Below are 21034 nucleotides of genomic sequence, written 5' to 3' on the forward strand. Positions count from 1 at the left end.
ACAATTTATGGTGTAAAATTGATAGAAATTTGTATAAATGCACTTTGTTACTCACATTTGGAATAATATTTTACTCTTCTGATGCTGTTGAAATGCAATGAAGATTTCCTGAAGCCTTGCACAACTTTGGATTGATAGCCAGAATATAAAAGAAGGTTGGAGTTTTGAGCTGCGTTGTTTGGGGTATTTTGATGATATGCTTTCCTCACCTATCAATCCCAGCTGGGCGTGACGGTCAGTCGTTTTGCGGAGGGCAGTGCCAGGAGGAATCGGACGGCGCTGCGGACCAGCAGTGATGTCACAGAGAAGATGTGGGACTGCGTCCGGAGTAACAATGGAATCAGGGTGAGTTTTAAAAAACCCCTGATTTTATCCCTTAATCACTTGGCATTATGCTTTACCTTTTAGAACCGCTCAAATCTTCCAAAGTGTAGGAAACCAGTGGCACATTCTTTGTACTTAAAATTTGTAAGGGGTGTCAAGCCCTGTTTAAGATAATACGCTGAGAAAGTGTGACGTCGCCTCCCTAGGTCAGGCTCACTTCTTTGACAACGGTTCACGTGCATTCCGTAATGACAAATTTCACATATGCTTAACACACACGATCACAGACAGCAATTTTACATTCTACTTTTATAGAACCTTTTCACAAATTAATACCGGAAAATGGTTCACTGCCTTTCAGCAGATTGTCAGCACACCAGTTACAACCACAATTGTTCTTATTTTTGCTCCAAAGAGGAGAATCAAGAATCAATAACGGATTCACAACAGTTATAGCCAAACCACGGTGTTCACTGGGCCGTTGCAATGCGCGTGAACCGTTAACCATGGTTGCACCGAGTTGACCTCTTGAGTGCGTCATGAATTCCAGCGAATAGGGGCTTACTCTACTTTTCTAAATCATGTAAAATCTGCTTAAAATCTCCTGGTGTATTTTGAAGGATCTGGGAGGTTCAGGGTTAATATACGCCCCTTGTCTATAATCTCCATCAGTGGCATATCTGTTATATTGCTACTGCAACAGGTTACAACCTTCGTCCTATTTTCCTTATTTTACAGACTCTTCTGAGCCTTCTGACCATCAAGACACCCATCACTGAGGCTGATTACATCCGTGCGCTGAGCTGCAAAGCCCTGTGTGGCCTGTCCAAGAGTGAGGTGGTCAGGCAGATCGTCAGTAAACTCCCGCTATTCTCCAGCGGCCAACTACAAGGTCAGAAGACATTTTTTTTTTCTCGCTTCATCTTTGAGCTAAAGAATTTTTTGAGATGTTCTAATCAAAAGGTTTTCTGAGCTAGGGCCCTGTTGCCACACATGCATGGGTAGCTTCTAGAGAAGCCAACACAATTTCCATCTATACCGAGAACCAATCTCAAAAACAACAAAGAATGAATCATATGTTGTGGATCTGAAGGGAGAAATAGTCTAAATAATTAATGCAAAAGGAAAACTTGGAACTACTAGGAATTGGAGGAATGTGTATTTTGAATTAAGGATTTATGGCAGGTAATACCCTCATTAAAATTGTAATTAGGAAGCTTTCACTGTTACTGTGGTTCATTAATAATCAATTACTTCTCTAAAAAATGAGATGATTAGCATCACGCCATCAAATTTGTTAAACCCAATATCCTGTACTTCCCTGCAGTACTTGTGAAGGAGCCAGTCTTACAAGACAAGCAGTCAGAGCACTTGAAGTTCTGCAGGTACGCTTCAGAGCTCATTGGTAAGTTACTGTGTTATTTCATGTGCGTTCTTTTCACTTTAGAAAGTCACATTCTCCTAGCTCATTCCCTGTCTAAAGCCACCCTTCCACAGGAGCATTTTCAATGTGAATTTCGTCCATTCTGTTTATGTAGGCTAATTCCCAACTAATATGGTGAGGGTTTGCGGTAACACCATTGGAAGAATGTCTTTTGAGAAGAAGTGTGGTTCTGAATAGAACTCGATGTTCTGATCAGTATGCTCTGATCGTCTGTTCTCCTCAAAAGACATTATTCTGCAAACCCTCAGCTTCAGCTTCAGGCCAGCTTCAGGCCAGCTTCAGGGCAAGCTATAGGGCCCGGAAAAAAACTTTTCAGTTCAGAAAGTTGTATACTCTTGGCTGTTTTCCTGTCTAGAGCCACCTCCAAGGGGGCATTTTCATTCCGACTTTTGTCCATCGTGTATATGTAGGCTAACTCTAAACTAATCTTGCGAGGGTTTGTGGTAACACCATGTGGAAGAATCTCTTTTGAGAAGAAGTGTCGTTCTGAATAGAACTTGACGTTCTGATCAGTATGCTCTGATCGTCTTTTCTCCTCAAAAGAGATTCTTCCGCATGGTGTTACCGCAAACCCTCACTAGTTTACACTACCGCCATGCCATGCAAAGTTTCAAATCTTATTTCTAATCTAATCGCCTAGCTATGTATAATTCGTTATACCACAAGGGCAGATCCAGAACACAATTTTTTTGGGGGGGGGGGGCCAAAAAAAAAATGGATCCCTATAAAGTGGGTCCCAAACATTACAGCGTGGGGCTCAGATCCCGCTTAAGGGCCCTGGAAATCTTTTGATTCTAGATGCTCTGTGGTGCGATCTAAGGTAATTTCCGAGCACTTTAACTAAATCTTTTTGAGGAAAAGATGGTGGTGTGCGCAGTGCCTGCCTTTATTGCGACGTCACTTGAAAAAAAAAAAAAATTAGCCCCTGTTGGCCCTCCCCCCCCCCGGATCCGCCCTTGTTATGCCATCTCTACTCCCTTAGGAGTAAGCAGTTCAATACTTTTCATATGGCTAATTCATACATAGTAACCATCACTGCCTTCATAGGTGTCCATTAGGGAGAAGACGCTTTGGGTAAAGTATCTTGCCCAAGGCTAGACTCGAACCCACCATCTACAGAATTACCCGCAAGATTGTGTGTGTACAAAAGGCCATTTCACTCTACAGACGTCTCCGTATAGATACTTTCTTTGTTTTGTGTCTACAGAGCGAGTAACAGGCAAGCCCATGTCTCTAGGCAGTGACGCTACCCTGTCCAAGCTCCACAAAGCCAACATCGTAGCTCAGACCAAGATTACCTACTCCCACAAGGAACTACTGCAGCTGATCCACAGTCACCTCGTCTCTCAAGGTTGGTTCTCAGAAGTTTACCCCTTCCCATGAACTTTTTTTAAATAGCCCGAGTGTGCATGCTTTATACTGTATTGTCAAAAACTGTAGTACTTTCCAATGCTGCACTCTTATTACTCTTTGAGTTAAATTTGTAATCAGTCAGACAGGTATGCCGATGCTGTCCAATTACAGAATGCAAACCCTTACCGGCAAAGACTCTTCATCAAAATAATTTAGAGGTTGCTCAGTTTCTTGTGAGAGGATTAGTGTGGCTTTCCATGGAGAGTGTGGTTGCTTGCCACTGTAGAAATGTCCGGAATTGTAGTTAAGTCAATCACAAGTCAATCACAAGACAATCACAAGATAATCACAAGTCAATCACAAGGCAGTCATAAGTCAATCACAAGAAAAATCATTAGTCAATCACAAGACAATCAAAAGACAATCACAAGTCAATAACTAGACAATCACAAGACAATCACAAGACCATTCAAGACAATCACAGGATAATCATAAGACAATCACAAGACAGTCACAAGTCAACCACAAGACAATCACAAGACAATCACAAGACGATTCAAGACAATCACAGGACAATCACAAGACAATCACAAGACAGTCATAAGTCAATCACAAGACAATCAAAACACAATCACTAGACAATCACAAGTCAATAACAAGTCAGTCACAAGACAATCTCAAGTCAATCACAAGTCAATCACAAGAAAATCACAGGACAATTGCTTGTCAATCACAAGATTATCATAAGCCCTTCAGTCTGAAGTCAACAGAATGTTTTTTGTGACCTTACATGTACTTGTGATTGGGCTTGTGGTGGACTGAGCTGCATTCTGGAACTGTCCATACAGTAAACATATGGTATTTTTGTCAAAATTGAAGTGTTTTAGAAGATGTAGTAAAACAGACAAGGCATAACATTACAACAACTTTCTATCAAAGTTCTACATAAAAGGGTTTAAAAATAAAATCAACAAGTATGAGCATTCCGGTTTGGCGTGCTAAGAAATATGAATAGCCTAGAATCCAAGTAGTTTGAATACCAAATGTTTTTTATAGTTTATTTTTTTTTTATTTTTTAATTTTTTTTGAATTGCTGTATGACAGGTCTTGGCGACACAGCAAACGCTTTGATCCGTGAAGCCAACCTACCAAAGAGCACTTCGGCAAGTGCGATGACCTCTGGTCTGTCTTACACCTCCAGTACCTTACTCACCCCTGCTTCTGTAATGGTATGTTCCTTGCCCCTCTGAACTTTACTTCTTCTCACCATTCATTGGTATGTTCTCTGGTAGTTTTCTTTGGTTCAGTCCAAAATGCAAATGGGAGGGGCGTTTGGAGGTCGAGGGATATAATTTCTTTACAGATTGTCAGATTGTGCCAAGATGATGTTTGCCTAAATTTAGCTCCCATTTGTTAACTTTGCTTAATTCAATATTTTGTATTACTGGGTGTTGAAAACATTTTTTTAAACCAGACAAATAATCAGACAATAATTTTTCTGTCAAAGTCACAAAAATTCTTAAATGCATTTCATGAAAAACAATTGTTACTTAACACTTACCCTCTAGGGTATTTTGGCTAGAACCCTGCCAAACGCAGCAACATGCAACACTTGTCTAAGTGACAAGCATGCCAAATGTAGCAAGATCCATCAGGCAAAAAGTCTCAAGGCCAAACTGCCTCAGAGTCTGTGGTCCCCAAATGCAGCAGGATACAACTGTGGCATTGTTCCATGGGATTAGCTCTCATTGTCTCAGAAGTGGCCGGTTTATGCACTCGGCTGGTAGCATTTTCCATCAAAGTGCACCAGCTTTTCCACCTGATGCACTGTGCTGCATCTGGCAGGGTTAGGGTTAGGTTTAAAGGGAAAATACAACATTTGTAAACATCACAAAACGAAATGATCAGAATGTCACAAAATACCTTACTGGATTGTTAGGGAATGACAGTCTTAAGCATCCTGTAAAATCGTGGCTCCTGGTGTGCTGACATTTTCAAGAAAAATGGTATTTTTCCAACGCTGGTCGGCCGACCAGTGTTGGAGAAAACTGGCTTTTTTTCCAAAACTGCTTGCAAACTCTTTGTTGCAAAAACTGCAAAAACTCTTTGCAATTGATTACACACCTCTGAAGGGTACAAGCCTGCTAGACTGATTATCTGACCTCACAATTCCCCAAAGTCTATAAATTCTCCTTTTCATCTTAAGTGGGGTCAGGGAACCAGACTTCAAGAACATGATTGGTTTTCCTGGTTTTTCCAGCATCTACAAGCCCAAAACGTGAAACAAGTCATTTTAACAATATTTGCTATAATATCCTAATCCTCCAAATCCATTTATTTATGAAATTTGAAGCAAAAGCAAATAATGTACATTCCCTTTAAAGTCCTGCAGTATCAAACTGTTTATTCCAATCGCACTTTTCCATGAATTTCATCCACTAAATGGTCTTTCTCAATTTTGTGATTTTTCCCAACAGCCGAGGTCATTCCACTCTCCACGGGCACCCCCGCCAATCCCCCACATCTCCCAGCAATCGACCCACCACCCCCAACCAAACCCCCCTCCCCCACCGTCCCAACCCCAGCCCCAGTGGTCAGCACAGACCCTTCCTCCTCTCAGTGTCTCGGTACCTCAGGATCATCCCCATGCCGCCCCCCAGCAGGGTGGGGCAGACCCTAGCCCCAGTACCCACTCCGCACCCTCCACGCCCCAGCAGATTGGCCGAATCTCCTTTGGTCCAGACAGGAGTGCCGCCACGCCCGGCAGTGTTAACAGGGTAAGTGGAATGAGCGAAGGGGTACAACCAGTGATCTTCTCCCTAACTTCCAAGTCATTTTTAACTGAAACACTCCCTTCCAAAGTCCACCACTCTGCAGAAACCCAATCACACATTCACTTATAATGGGCAGTTAACCATGATATCTAATTAATGATTCAGAGAAATGATGGATTTGTAAAATTTGAAAAATACATCTTCAGGTTTATTCACTGAGCTCTTAAAAGCTGTCACAGACATGACATAATGCTGGAATTGCCTACAGGGGTGAGTCAAAAAGAAAGTGACCGAATTTTTTTAAAATTTAAAATAAAATATTTGGCTTGCTCCATTTTTTTAAAATTTAAAATAAAATATTTGGCTTGCTCCATTTCATTAAGTAAACGTAGGGATAACATACGTCTTATTGACATGTAACTGTGAAAATTTCACATAATTTGCATACTCTATTCGCAAATTATGTGTATTTCAATAAAAAGATCGCAAAACTCGGCTGGCCACCACTGATCATTTACCGTTCTACGAACTGATGAATACCCATTGGGTGCAATGAAACATGGATGTTTTCCCACCTCGATGAGTGAACGAGAACTTGCAAAGGGAAACATACAAAAATCGACATCAGTATTTCAGAAAAAGAAGTTGACTTGTTCCTCACATTCAAAACACAAAATCTGATGGTAAAAATATTGTTTCAGTCTTGATTTCAATGATCAAAATCTCATTTGTATTTGAATGCTTGTGTGTAATCTGTAATTCTCACTCAGCTCAGTAGCTTCCAATGACATTCCATGGACAGCTATTAAAACTGGGTTCGTTTAGTAAAACATGCATAACTTCTGATGGCACATATCAATTTCAGTCATTCTTTTTTGCTCAGATGAGTGGCCGAACATCCTCTTTGAAGACATACTTCATTGTTGTATCAAATTTGACTGCTTTTTAAGAAACAAAATCTTTAATCCAGGTCACTTTCTTTTTGACTCACCCTGTAATGTAGACTTTCAAGGGATTTCAATTATCATGCGAAGTATTAGTGGCTCGGCTGTAGTACTGTCCTCAATATGGAAAAGAAAATGTCCTTCACCAGCTTGTCTTGTTCTTCACCAGCTGCAGGTTTTGGGGTTTTATTATTGTTGGCATTTTTATCACTTGGGGTGAAGTTACTCACGGAATCCATGTTTTGGGAAACAACAGCCTAATCTTTAAAAAAAAGATAAACTAAATTTAAGGTAAATGTATTTAGAAAAACATATTGATGCTTGCAAGATTTCAACTTATTCAGTTTTGGGAATAACTGATATCAGCATTTTTTGAACTAATTTCATCCATTGTTGTTACTAGCTTTTTATCACATTTCTCAACGTGCTTCAGTTTTCTTAAAAGCTGGTTAAATCTTCAGATTTTGGATAGCAAGCCAAAACAAAATTTGCCACCAGATTGTTTCCTTTATTAATTTTTATTTAGTGATTTTTTTCTTAAACTGTTTTCACTCCGTTAACTGTTTGTACTCCAGGTCAGAAAGAGACTAATAAGGGAGAAGGTATCCCAGAATGCCTTGTACCACACGGGTGGGGTCGGAGGTCAGCTGAGGCGCCGTCCGGTATCCAACCCCCCGTCTCTTGACGTCATAGTGTCACAGTATCTCAGGGAACAGCACGCTCACTGCAGGAACCCGGTGGTCGCCTGTCCATCATTCTCACTGCTAGAGTAAGTTTGACGAACTCACAAAAGCGAGTTTTGAAAGAACTTTCTTCTTAGGATTAGTTTAAAGGTAATATGCACAATTTGCTTTTGCTGTAATTTTCAAAATTGCAAAATTAGATGGATTTGGGGGTTTGTATTTTATAGCAAACATTCTTTCACTGACCTGTTTAAAAGTTGTGTTCATATATGCTGGAAAAACAAAAAATCAATGCTGTTTGAGCAGGGTAAGCCTTAAGGATTTTTTTTTGTATAGCAAAACTGCTATGCAAATTTTGATTTGCATAGCAGTTTACCAATTTTGCATAGCAGTTTTGTTATACTCAAATTTAGCCTCGGCTTTGCAATTACTATTTACCTGTCAGTGTCAGACTGTACAAATTACAAAGCAATAAGAAGTAACTTACGTTAAGCTGTGAACTTAATGACTCATCAGTTGTCTGTTTATTTCAGGAGCTGCATGCTTGCTGGAATAACTTTCGAATGAAAAAGCAATTTATTAACCCGGGCCATTCCTGGCCCCGGGTCTAGATCCGCCTGCCAATTATTGGCAGTATTTGCCTTGATACCGGTAGTTTTCGTGAGTAGCCATGTTTTCATCAATATGCTACACAGCGCACAAACGACAACACAGCTGGGATTTTGACGTTTTAGTTCCCACGTATCCCACGTGCGTATCAAGTGAATTAATTGAAGGGGTAAACCCGTTTTCCGTGTCGGCAAAATGTTTAAGATAAACCGACAAATATCTAAAGAATAGTGATGAGAAAAGGGCTCGATTTACTACGGGTGCACGCATGTAGATTTTAGCTTGGGCACGCTTTTTTACTGAGCATGCACGACGTGCATGTAACTTTTTTAGCCACCAAAATACTCATTTCATGCATATATTTACCAGTGAGTGAGAATAAGAATAAAGTTTGTTGAATACTTGACCAGATAGTGTACAAACGTGTTATTTCTTTTATAAATCCATAAATTATTCCTCGCACAGTCGCAGCAGATTCAAAGTACGAGGTAAAATCTCGACGTACGTCCAGCAACCTCCTCCGATCATGCACGTGATTTACCACGTGATACATGCTGCGGATAATTTGGTATCGCACTGACGCTCCGGGCATTCCTTATGTCCGGATCATAAGCGCGATTCCAAATTATTAGCTGCGTTTATCACGTGGTCTCGTTATCAGACGCCGCCTGTTTACAAACTAAACACGTACAGATTTTATACAGCTGAACAAAATTGACGTTCTTTTTCAGTATTTAAGCTTAACTAAATCAAAACATGATGGATGTTTACCATGTCCGATAGTTGTGGAATTCAGTGGACCGAAATTTGGTGGCAAGTACACTTTGTGTCAACTTTTCATGAACAAAATGTTGTATAGCAGTTTTGCGATGCACTTTAAAAATTGCGTCGCAGTCGGCCTCGAATGTGTCGCAAATTGCGATGCGATACCGCTTATTGCGGACCCTGTGTTTGAGTAGTCTGGTTCCCTGACCCTACTTCAGACGAAATGGAGAAGAACCAGACTAGCTGGCTTGTACCCATTAAAGGGAATGTACATCTTTGGCTTTCGCTGTAATTTTCAGAAATGAACTATTTGAGAGGTTAATATAATATGATCAAATAGTGTAACACTGACATGTTTGAAGTTTTGTGTTCGAAAATGCTGGAAAAACCAAGAAAAACAAAAATGTTCAAGTAGTCTGGTTCACTGACTCAATTAAAGTTGAAATGGATCAATTTATAGATGCCGAAAAATTGTGAGGTGAGGGAACCAGTCTAGCTGGCCTGCACTCGTTCATGAACATGTAACCAATAGCAAACACAATTTGGACTGAAACAAATGGTAAATTTGGAGCAGTTGAAAAAAATAGTTAGGTTTTTCCAACGGTGGTCGGCCAACCACCGTTGGAAATGAATACAAAAATACCATTTTCTTGAAAATGACTTCACACCAGGTGCCATAATTTTACAGGATGCTTTAGAGTGTCATTTACCAACATCCTAGTTAGGTATTTCGTAAAACTTGGTAGTTTTATTTTTCGATGTTTGCAAATGTTGTATTTTCCCTTTAACGGATGTGTAACCTATAGCAAACAAAATGTGGATTAACTACATTTGGTAAAGTGGGGTCAGTATTTGAAAAAAGTAAGTTTGTTTCCACCGATGGTCCGCCAACCATCATTGTAAATTGATACAAAAACTTCACTTTTCTTGAAAATGACAGCACACCAAGTGCCACAATTTCACAGGATGCTTGAGACTATTATTCACTGAAAGTCAAGTAAGGTATTTCATAATAATTTATTAGTTTTGTTTTTTGATGTTTGCAAATGTTGTATATTACGTTTAACTCAGTTTTGGTATGCCACAACCATGGATACTGCAGAAAGAGAGAAAAAAATATTTAATTATTTGGGGGAAAAAATCCAAAATCAACTTTCCTTTTGTTTCTCATCTGAACAAAAATAAATGTGAATATACTGAATGATTTTAACCCAATTTGCAGTTTTTCTTTTCCTTTTTTTTCTCATTTTGTGTGTGTTTTAGACCTCATCAATGTCCAGAGCCTAGATTCCGTCAGAATGCACCGATAAATGCTACCTCAAGAATATTCAGACGAGCAGTAAGTTGAAATCCCTTCATTTGCCTGGCTGTGAGGGAAGAGCTTTTAATTGTCCAAAATTGTACACAAGAACCTTGGATAAATGAAAAAAAATTAGACTTAAGGCCAAAAAAAAAGTGTCCGGTTTCTGGCATGGAGCTTGCCCAAAAAGTGGTGCGGCAAAGCGGCTTTTTTTTTTTTTACCTGTTTTTTTTGCTTCAAATGTCGGCTGATGACTGCAAATGGTGCCCGACTAAACTAAGTGCAAATATATGGGAGACCAGAGAGGCCACATAAAGCTTATTCTCGATCATAACCCCATCTCAAAACACGTTAAAATTGTGCAGCAGCAGGATTCCAGTCAAACCAGTGAGTTTGGCGGTTTTGAGACATCATCTTTCATTGATAAAAAACTTTTTCATTTTGCCGACGCGCAGAAACCGGAGACTTTTTTTTTTGGCCTAATATGTCTGAGTTTTCTTCTCCTTTTTCCAGTGAAAAACAAACAGCAAACACGTATTTTATAATTCATTTTTCGAAACTGGAAATATTTTTTTGGAAAGACAATATTATTAAAGAGCTATTGTTAACCTTGGCAACTAAACCTCTGGGCCAGCTTTTATGTATTTCTTCTCTAAAAGCAAAGTTTTACAAAACTGCTTATCATTGTACTGAAACGCATCTGGCAACTTTTCTTTAGTTTTTTCAAATCACTGTGATTTTTTTTCACTGAGTTGAACTTTAAATATATATTTTGTGCTTTTGTTTGACAGATCCGACCGATGCATGGAGGTGTCGACGGAGCCAGGTGCACAAGACATTTTATTTACAGTAGGTGAGTCATCAGAAAGGATTTGTGGTACCAGGCCAACCCCCCACCTAGAATAGCCTTCAATCTCACCTTGGGATTGAACAATTGGAGTTTTTTTTAGTGATGTCACAATGACGTCATTGTGTGATTTTATATTAATTTTTCCAATTTAAACAAACAAAATCTTTTTAATTCGTAATTCTTTTTGTAAAAAATAGGTTTGTTAGGTCATAGACGAACCAGACAAATTGAAAAATGTGTGACATGAACAATTTGATTTCTCAACACGTGATGACGTCAGCAATTCTTTTAATGAATTATTACAGATTTGTTATTGTCTGCTTTACTTTTTACAAAATTTGACATTTTCTGAATTCACATCAATGTGAAACTCGGTGCAAAGACAAACAATACACAATCTCATTTGCAAACAGCCCAAACAGCTGTGTTTGTCCATGTGACAAACACATTTTTAGTCCTTTTTATTTGACCTTTTTTTTTTAAGTAAGTGGCTTTCTATTTTCAGGCCATTTTCATGCCAATCGTTTTCCTGGTTCCGTTTTTTTTTTAGATTTCGGCCGGTGCAGACGATCCATGAGGACCCTGAAGACGATGCCTGCTTCACATGCTGCAGGTTCAGCAGACACACAGACGTGAGTTGACTTGGCGACAAACAAACTACCAAACCCAGAAATTCAGAAAAAAATATAAATGATTTAGTTTTGAATTTTCTTGGATAACTATTTTCTTTGGTGTTTTTTTTTTTACAGCCCACGGAAATGTTCCTATGGCTTGGTACCTACGAAGGAGAGTTAAAGGCGTACAATATCTATTCCGGAAATGTGAGTTGTAAATTAATATTTTTCTTATTTTTATAAAAAATAGGATAAGATATAAAATTGTTCATAAAATGGAATTATCGTAGGGGTGGTGTAAATTCAATATTAGGTTTTGCCCTTCACCGACGTGTTTTTATAAACACTGTATACTCAGTGTTGTCCAAAGTGATTGTGAGAAGAAAATCACTTGAACTTGAACCCATGACCTCCTGCTTAGATGTCTGCACTACTAAGCATGAAGTCGTGGGTTTGAGTCCCACCCAAGTGATTTTTTTCTCACAATCACTCGGGAAAACACTGAGATTATAGTGTTTATAGAAACACGACAAAACCTAATATTATGATATTATAATTATGAATAGGGGCAAAACCTAACATTGAAAAGATTCAAAATGCAGTTGCAATGAGGTTCAAAAGCCAACGTGTAGTTATCTGCTCTGTTCACAAGTACCCCCTCACCGGCAAAGAAAGTACAGTTGGGGGTGACTGAGCAACCATCTTGCCTGACTGCAATATTTTGCCGCAGAGCGCGGCCACTGCGTTTACACATGGTACAAATCGCGTCAACCAGCGAAATGTATGTGTCCCGCCCATGGGACGTCATTGCTAGGTATGAGGGCTCCCTCTTTTGTTGGCGCACGGATCCCATTGTGCCCATGAGCAAGATACTTTGTTTCAATTGGACCTTTTCAAAACTCAAACCATTATCACCTGTTGTTATGGACTTTTTGTACAAACTTTGGGGGACAAACCGTGCACAACTACTTTCGTTTTGAGTGTGCAGAGAGCCAAGCATCTTGGCGGCAGCGTCAGGCGCCATTGGTAATATTTTCCAATGTCTCTCCCAGTGGTCTCCCCCAACTCTCCATTTGCTAACCATTGAGGGTGTACTTGGGCACGGAGCCCATGGCAGTGTTGTAGTCGAGTCCGGTGGAGTGTTCTATTTCCTTCAGCTTCACCTCGGGAAAATAAAACGCTCCGTGGATCACCCGGGGAGTTAACTTTTACTACACCACTCAAAGCAGTCAAAATTTGTATAATATATCATTCTTTTTCCCCTTGTTTTATAGGAGGAAGCTTCATATAGTTGTCACGATTCTCCAATCAGCCACCTGGAGCCGTCAAAGGTAGGTGGTTTTTGTTATAATCTTTGTCATTTACGTGTTCTGGGCCCAATTTCATAGTGCTGCGTAACTTCAGAATGCATGCTAACCAAGCCTCCGTCTATTTCATTGAGACTGTAAGCAATCAGCGCAGCAAAGGCACGCTTAACCCTGGAGGAAAAGGTTGCTTAAATCGATGACGTAGTAGAAATCTCCATGAACGCGCAACCGTTAGCATGTCCATGCCGTGAAATAGTGCTTAAGCAGCAGCATGATTTTCTGCTATAGTACAGGCATGCAACTTTTCCTCGGATCCGCTGATTTCCTCGTTTTTTACTTCTCAGGAATGCCATTACAAATTGAAAAACACTGTACAAAGTCTTGTGTGGTTTGGAATTTCCTTGTTTTTTTCTAAATTCCCAGTTGCATGCCTGATAGATAGCACAAGTTTGCTGCTAACTGTTAAGCAGCGCTATGAAATTGGGCCCTGGTTTTATCCGAAGCAATTTTAATTTTTGGAAGAAACTTTAGAGATACTCGGCTGGCCCGTGTTTATCATGAGTGTACCTTCATATTTTTCTCATGTCTAGGATGGGAAGCTCATCTTGACTGCAAGCTCATGGAGCAATCCTATGTCAGCATTGTGGGGCATTGGCGATACCTTCGACAAAAAGTAAGTGGTGAACTCAAATTTAAAACCTGAGAATATTTTTGATAGCATTGATAAAGCTGCCTTCTTCAAATGTGCGTGTTTTCAGTCTTCCTGGTGTACAGGGTGACCCCCAAAAAAGTTTTGCAAGCAGACACCTTTAAATTTCTCAAAAAAGTATCCAACAACAGCATTTCATGTTGATGGAGTATATTGTTTGTACTCTTGTGTATAATCGCAGTGAAAATTTGATGAAAATCTGTTCTTGCAAACCAGAGATACAACAGATTATAAATGGCAATGTGTTTTTCACCCGTTCCAATGGGATTTACACAGTTAATGAAAAGACCCGTTGCAGAGTGCTGGTTGAGTGATTTCCAGTGCAGTGTGTAATTCCCATTGGAATGGCTGAAAAACACATATCTTTCTATAATCTGTTACAGCTCTGGTTCGCAAGAGTAGGTTTTCATGACATTTTCACTGATTATACACAAAGAGTATAATGAATATGCTCCATCAAAATGAAATACTCCTGTTACGTACTTTTTGAGAAATTTGATGAAATCTGCTTGCACAACTTTTTTTTTGGTCACCCTGTATATTGCCTTTCTACACAATAGACAAAGCGACGGACCAAAAATGGGCTTGTGAAGATATGCACACCTTGTTATTAAACACCAACATTAACCCTAACTCCCTAATGTCTTTTACTAGGAACTGGACCAAGTCCATCAAAATCCATCAATCACAATGCTTCCAATACAAAACTGTACATGACATAACGGAATCCACCACTGACGCACTGGTTGACGTTCATGGACTTGCTACACATGGCTTTTATCACAATAGCAGTACAGGAAGCTAGGCAAAATCCATCGGATCCCCCTAGCACTGCTTCAGGCCATTAGGCCGAAGTCCATCATACTCCATCAATATTTAGTCATGCCTTCTGGACCAAGTCCCCCAAAATCCACCAATATGGGGGGATGGATTTTGATGGAGTTGGGGTGGTTAGGGTTAAGGACATGGTATTAATCTCAAAAGCAACAGTATCGTGAATGTTTGAATGAAGCACACATTCCACTTCACTTGGAGTATTTTTTGGGAGGGAATAATGTTTTGTTTACTGTATTGAAGTATTTCACAAAAAAGTTACAATAAATGTGAGACGGAACTGGGCACAGGCCGTAGTGGAGAAAAATGCAAAAAACCCTTCTTTTCTGATTTTCCGATTTATTCATATTTGTAATCTTTGATATATCTACTACACAAATGTTAAAAATCTTGTAAAAAAATGTGGAATAAATGTGTAATGAAAACCAAGTGGCATCTTTCATTTTCACATATACAAAACTCGAAACTTTAATGGCATTTTTCTCAGTATTTTACTTTTTTGACATGTCGATAAGTGCAAACTTTAAACAACCATAACTTATCAACGGAATGTCCGATTGCAGTGCAACAAACAGTATTGTAAGGAGAATTTTATTCTCTTTCCTAACACCCGCAAACCCTCATTTCAACCTCTGCCCAGTTCTGTCTCATTTTGCCAGAACGCCTCACAAATGAGTAATGAAACCCAAATGTCGGGACTATTGTTTTAGTGAAGTTCTGCATGTAGCACTTTCAAAATCTAGGATATGAAAGCCCAATTCATGAGGTTTCTTTTAGTACAAGAATCATTCAAATCACTCATGTACTTTTCGAGTTACCGAGTTTTACAACACAACCGTCGTTTTAAGGTTCTGTCCACGGATCACAAAAAGTTCAGTTTTCTTTCAGCAAATCGAAAACAAATCAAATAAAGATGTGTGAATTGTTTTTGTTTTGCTGAAAGAACGCACACCTTTTTTGTGATTCGTGGACAGAACTTTAAATTTGTGGTTGTGTTTAAAACTCTAAGTTAAAAAATGCTTGAGTGATTTGAGTGATTCTTGTACTAAAAGAAAGCTTATGAATTGGGCTATCATATCCTAGATTTTGAAAGTGCTACATGCAGAACTTCACTAAAACAATGGTCCAGACATTTGGGGTTCGTTTTTTTTTTATCACCCTGTATAGAAAAAGTCAAGGGGCTACAATGTCAATTATGAATTGGTATGTCTTATCAGGTACACCTTCCAGAATGACCATCATGTGGAGTTCGGCAAACTGTCCCAGGACAGGATCATTGGAACCAAGGAGGAGAGCGCATACGTGAGTAGCCGCTTGCTCGTTGTCTTGATAATCATAACTTTCCACTAGAGGGCGCTCTTGATTCATGTCAATACAAACCGTGTTCAAAAGTGTCTCAGCTTCACTTCACACTAGTACTAGACGACCAGAGGAAAGTTAAGTTAATTTTAAACAAACCCGGCATTTCTTGTTCCATTTGGAAGAGCACGTACAGTGGCCACCGTGGCTCACTTTCGACGGCTCGAATCCATTTGGAAAGGGGATTTAATCGCCACATGACCTCTTGACCCGGTCTGGTTGCTATGACTCGACCTCGAGTAACCCGAGATGGTTTGGTTGTTGTCACAGATTGTGCATGTGTACCTATAACCAAGACGAGAGTACGGTTAAGCGCGAGGGAAGTTATCAAACACGCTGCATGAATGTGTTTAACATTTGCTCGAACGTGGTTACACCTCAGAAATGGTTTCTCAAGATCTGGGTTTTTTTTTCACCCATCCTCAGATCTACGACACGTCCACAGGCCAGCAGATCCTCAAGTTGGAGGATGCCGACCTCAGCAACCACTACACCAGGAACAGTGCGACCTTTGACCCCACAGACGACCTCGTCCTCAATGACGGGGTGCTGTGGGACGTCCGGTCGGCCAAGCCCATCTACAAGTTTGACCAGTTCCAGAGCAACATCAGCGGCATGTTCCATCCGTCCGGCCTGGAGATCATCATCAACTCAGAAATCGTATCCTTGAGAATTTCCCCCTTGAATAGAATAGACCATTCCAGATTTGGCCATCAGCCCCGCCCACAATCCCCACCCACCCCACAAGCCCCGCCCATTTTTTGGTTTGTGTACATCTCTCACAGCGCTTGCAACAAGAGTTTGACTGAACTACCTTATAGAGTTACTTCACTTTTTTGAACTGTTTTATTTTATGTAATGTATTGAAGTATAGCTGTTCAACCATATGTGGTGAACAAATCTTTTAAAAAATCGTAACAATAATGTTATGCTAATTTGAATACAAGTCACCAAAATCACTGTTGTCCACGTGTAAATCTAGTGTAGTGTTTTTGTCTTCAAATCAAGCTCCGGAGCTCAGTCAAGCAGATGGAATAAAGCCAACCGTGGACGAACAGGTTTGGCACATGACATTTTTAAACTACATGTACCATGTATCTCAGAGACAAAATATGCATTTGCAATCATTTTTTCGTCACTTAGGTTTAAAGACCTAGGTTTAAAGATCAAAATTTTAATAACATTAAATTGAATTTTTGGAATATGCTCAACAAGTAGGTGAAAATTGCTGTCAAAAGTGGGTTTCCTTCTTCTTGCACCACCCTGTATAAGTATCCATTATTATTAAGTACTATGGTTAAATTATGCAAAATATACATGCAATTAGTCAATTTGCACTGTTTGAGTGACGGGCAGTCCGTTCTGCCAGTTTCTAGTGTTCAATATCAAGGATCCAGTCAATCACTCTGTGGAACTAGTCAAGAGGCATAAAAACCTTGTTTAATCCTTAATTGTACGGTTCAGTGGGATGTACGGACGTTCCATCTCATGCACACTGTGCCCGCGCTGGACCAGTGCAACATAGTCTTCAACACAGCAGGGACTGTAATCTATGGAAGTAAGTTTTGTGGGTGTTCACAAGGGCACCCTCTTCAGGCGTAATGTTGCCATTGTGCATGTTTGAAATTTGTCGCCCTCTGTTGGTCCATATTCCTTTTAGCTCAGTAACAGACAGTGGTGTACTAAATTAACAAACACTTAAGAACAGAGAATCGACCGCAGACAAAATAACCAACAAAGCAAAATTGAGAAGTTTTGATATTGTTACTGTTTAGCACAAAAATATGAAACTTTGCATTAGCATAAAACAAACAAAAAAGGAGACGTAAAAACTTACAGAAGTTTTGCTGTAATGTAAACAGATATTTAAATAAGGGAATAAATGTGTTCTTAGCCGGTCTTAAACAAGACCGACTTAGGGGACTGGATGCTGATAATGGCCCCAGCCAAAGGCGAGGGACATTTTTGACGACCAGGCCCCTGAGCCGGTCTTAAATGTACTTGCTAATGAATGAATGAACTTGCATTTAATGAATGGGATATGAGAGGTGTATTTTAAAGATTATTTAAGTTTATTGCATTAGCTGTTTTGATTTTTACATTCCCAGCCGTCTACCAGCCCGATAACGAAGATGACCTCTTGGATGAAAGGCTAAAGAAGAGTCCCTTTGGCTCCACATTCAGGACGTTTGATGCCACGGACTACAAACCAATCGGTAGGCTATTGGCACTATCAACTGTAATACTTAAAGAGGTTGTGGAATGCTCGAAGACATTTCTGTCATTTTTTGGGTATATGTAGCCTAAGGTGTGATGAAATAAAAACGACTATTGTTTCTGTCATGAAATGAGTACAAAGGTTACTTTTGAGAGCTATTTTTCAGGTCCTGTTTCGACCCAAACGTGCAATTTGTGTAAAAGTCGTCGTTGCGGGCAGCAAACAAAACACACTAAATCGTGACGTAATAAACAGGACTCGTTTATGCTACTCTGCATCTGGAGTCCTGTTTATTACGTCACGATTTACTGTGTTTTGTTTGCTGCCCGCAACGACGACTTTTACACAAATTGCACGTTCGGTTCGAAACAGGCATGACAGGACTTGAAAAACAGCTCTCAAAAGTACCTTTTGTACTCCTTTTATGACAGAAACAATAGTCATTTTTATTTCATCACACCTTAGGCTACATATACCCGAAAAATGACGGAAATGTCTTCGAGCATTCCACAACCTCTTTAAAGGCACGTAGGATCATTTGCATTTATCCCAAAACACTTGCTTGGATAAAAGATCGTACTGGTACCGAACACCCTGTGATAGTGTTGCATCAGGCTCGCTGTAATTTAGAAGGAATCCAGAAATATAGGTGATTTCCAGCAATCAGTCAATTGACTGATTTTCGGAAATAAAAAGAGAGCTATTGACGAATCTTGTTTCGTGATCAAAAGGTTGGGCATATTTTTTTCACTGTTTTCTTGAAACGTGTAAAATCCACTGAGCTGAAATTTCAGCAGGTAAGGTTTTGAACATTCTTCTTGGGATTTTGAGTGGTGTTATTATTGAAAACCAAAAAAATAAAAAAGAATGTATGAAAAGCAAAAGATCACATTTGCCCTTAACCTCCTATGATGTGAAGATCGCTAGTTAGATTGTACTGACAGTTCATTGAACTACTTGAACTGCTTTAACCTGGCCAGTTACTCCAGATGCGTTAAGATTTGACTCTTATGTTCGGCGTTTAGACTAACTGCAGTGCGGAAGGCGAGCTATTGCTGCACTCATTTCAATTAAATTACATTGCGGAAGCAGCACGGCGTCTTGAATGGGCCTTAGATATCTGCAAGGATGGATGCTTAGCAAGATGAAAAAAAATGGTAATAAAACTGGATTTTGTCCTTTTTTTTCCCGGCTCTAGCCACCATCGATGTGAAGAGGAACATCTTTGATCTGGCCACGGACCCTACAGATTGCTATCTTGCAGTCCTTGAGGTTAGTCATCACAAAGCTTCCATCAAACAACAAAACCAGGCTACATCAGGCTTCAAACAAAGTATTTTCGTTAAAGAAAATCACTAGAGAGAATCATAGAAACTTGGGAGCAGAGGAGAGCTGAATTTAGTTGAGCACTGGTACCCTTCTTGTGAGGTCTTATGTTGAGGGCCCAATTTCCGGGATGTGCTAGTCATATTTTCAGTTGACATTTCGTAAACACTGTTGTTGTTACGTTTCCTAAATGTGAAATTTCTATCCCGAACCTCACTGATGAAATTTCTATCCCGAACCTCACTGATGAAATTTCTATCCCGAACCTCACTGATGAAATTTCTATCCCGAACCTCACTTATGAAATTTCTATCCCGAACCTCACATATGAAATTTCTATCCCGAACCTCACTTATGAAATTTCTATCCCAAACCTCACTGATGAAATTTCTATCCCGAACCTCACTTATGAAATTTCTATCCCGAACCTCACTTATGAAATTTCTATCCCAAACCTCACTGATGAAATTTCTATCCCGAACCTCACTGATGAAATTTCTATTCCGAACCTCACTTATGAAATTTCTATCCCGAACCTCACTTATGAAATTTCTATCCCGAACCTCACTTATGAAATTTCTATCCCAAACCTCACTGATAAAATTTCTATCCCGAACCTCACTGATTAAATTTCTATCCCGAACCTCACTGATTAAATTTCTATCCTGAACCTCACTGATTAAATTTCTATCCTGAACCTCACTGATGAAATTTCTATTCTTGTTTTGCATTCACAGACCCAGGGTAGTGTGGAGTCACTCAATGTTGAGAGTGATTGTCGGTTGTACGAGGTCGGAAGACCGCGCAAAGCAGACGGGGAGGAGGAAGAGGTAATCTTATTTCTAGAAAAGAAAGAGAGGTGGACTTATCAAAAGAAACTCAGTCAAATCTTTGGAACCATTTGTGTGTTTTTTTCTCCTCCAGGATGAGGGGGATGATGACGATGAAGAAGACGAAGATGGCTCAGACGACGACGATGATGATGATGATGAGTTTGACATTGAAGACATCTTGGGAGGAAGCAGTGACCGGGAGGATGGAGGCGGGGAAGGAGGCGAGGATGAAGGTGGGGCGAGAGATGGAGATGGCGATGGTGATGATGATGATCATAACAGTAGCCAAGGCTCGTTGGCTAGTGATGTCATCTCGCTTAGTTCAGATTCAGGTAATTAGGCGATTGTTTGATCTGTGGAGTTTGGTTTTTGTTGACTATTTCTGTGCAAGACTAACTATGAAGCCCAGCCCAGCCCAGCCCAGTCCAACTCAAGCCAACCCAACCCAATCCCACCCAACCCCACCCATACCAACCCAACCCAGGCCAGCCCAGCCCAGCCTAGCCCAGCACAACTCAACCCAACCCAACCCAATCCCACCTATACCAACTCAACCTAGCCCAGCCCAGCCCAGCCTAGCCCAGCCCAGCCCAACTCAACCCAACCCAACCCAACCCAATCCCACCTATACCAACTCAACCTAGCCCAGCCCAGCCCAGCCCAGCCTAGCCCAGCCCAACTCAACCCAACCCAACCCAATCCCACCTATACCAACTCAACCTAGCCCAACTCAACCTAGCCCAGCCCAGCCTAGCCCAGCCCAGCCTAGCCCAGCACAACTCAACCCA

The 21034-nt window shown here is 40.2% G+C and overlaps 1 protein-coding gene across 1 annotated transcript in view; it reads left to right on the top strand.

The window, feature by feature from the left end:
* LOC119738409 (DDB1- and CUL4-associated factor 1-like) overlaps positions 1 to 21034 on the top strand; it is a 40698-nt gene that overhangs the window by 18494 nt on the left and 1170 nt on the right. The window contains exons 14-33 of the mRNA XM_038213295.1: positions 223 to 345; positions 1063 to 1216; positions 1652 to 1729; positions 2976 to 3119; positions 4226 to 4350; positions 5599 to 5898; positions 7415 to 7608; positions 10160 to 10235; positions 10988 to 11049; positions 11597 to 11678; positions 11796 to 11867; positions 12935 to 12991; positions 13558 to 13640; positions 15728 to 15812; positions 16296 to 16529; positions 17334 to 17427; positions 17978 to 18085; positions 19286 to 19359; positions 20151 to 20243; positions 20338 to 20578. Of these exons, the coding sequence (XP_038069223.1) occupies positions 223 to 345; positions 1063 to 1216; positions 1652 to 1729; positions 2976 to 3119; positions 4226 to 4350; positions 5599 to 5898; positions 7415 to 7608; positions 10160 to 10235; positions 10988 to 11049; positions 11597 to 11678; positions 11796 to 11867; positions 12935 to 12991; positions 13558 to 13640; positions 15728 to 15812; positions 16296 to 16529; positions 17334 to 17427; positions 17978 to 18085; positions 19286 to 19359; positions 20151 to 20243; positions 20338 to 20578 (2479 nt within the window). The remainder of the gene's footprint in view (positions 1 to 222; positions 346 to 1062; positions 1217 to 1651; positions 1730 to 2975; positions 3120 to 4225; positions 4351 to 5598; positions 5899 to 7414; positions 7609 to 10159; positions 10236 to 10987; positions 11050 to 11596; positions 11679 to 11795; positions 11868 to 12934; positions 12992 to 13557; positions 13641 to 15727; positions 15813 to 16295; positions 16530 to 17333; positions 17428 to 17977; positions 18086 to 19285; positions 19360 to 20150; positions 20244 to 20337; positions 20579 to 21034) is intronic.

This window comes from Patiria miniata, unplaced genomic scaffold, assembly GCF_015706575.1.
Source record: "Patiria miniata isolate m_02_andy unplaced genomic scaffold, ASM1570657v1 HiC_scaffold_3, whole genome shotgun sequence".
NCBI lineage: Eukaryota > Metazoa > Echinodermata > Asteroidea > Valvatida > Asterinidae > Patiria > Patiria miniata.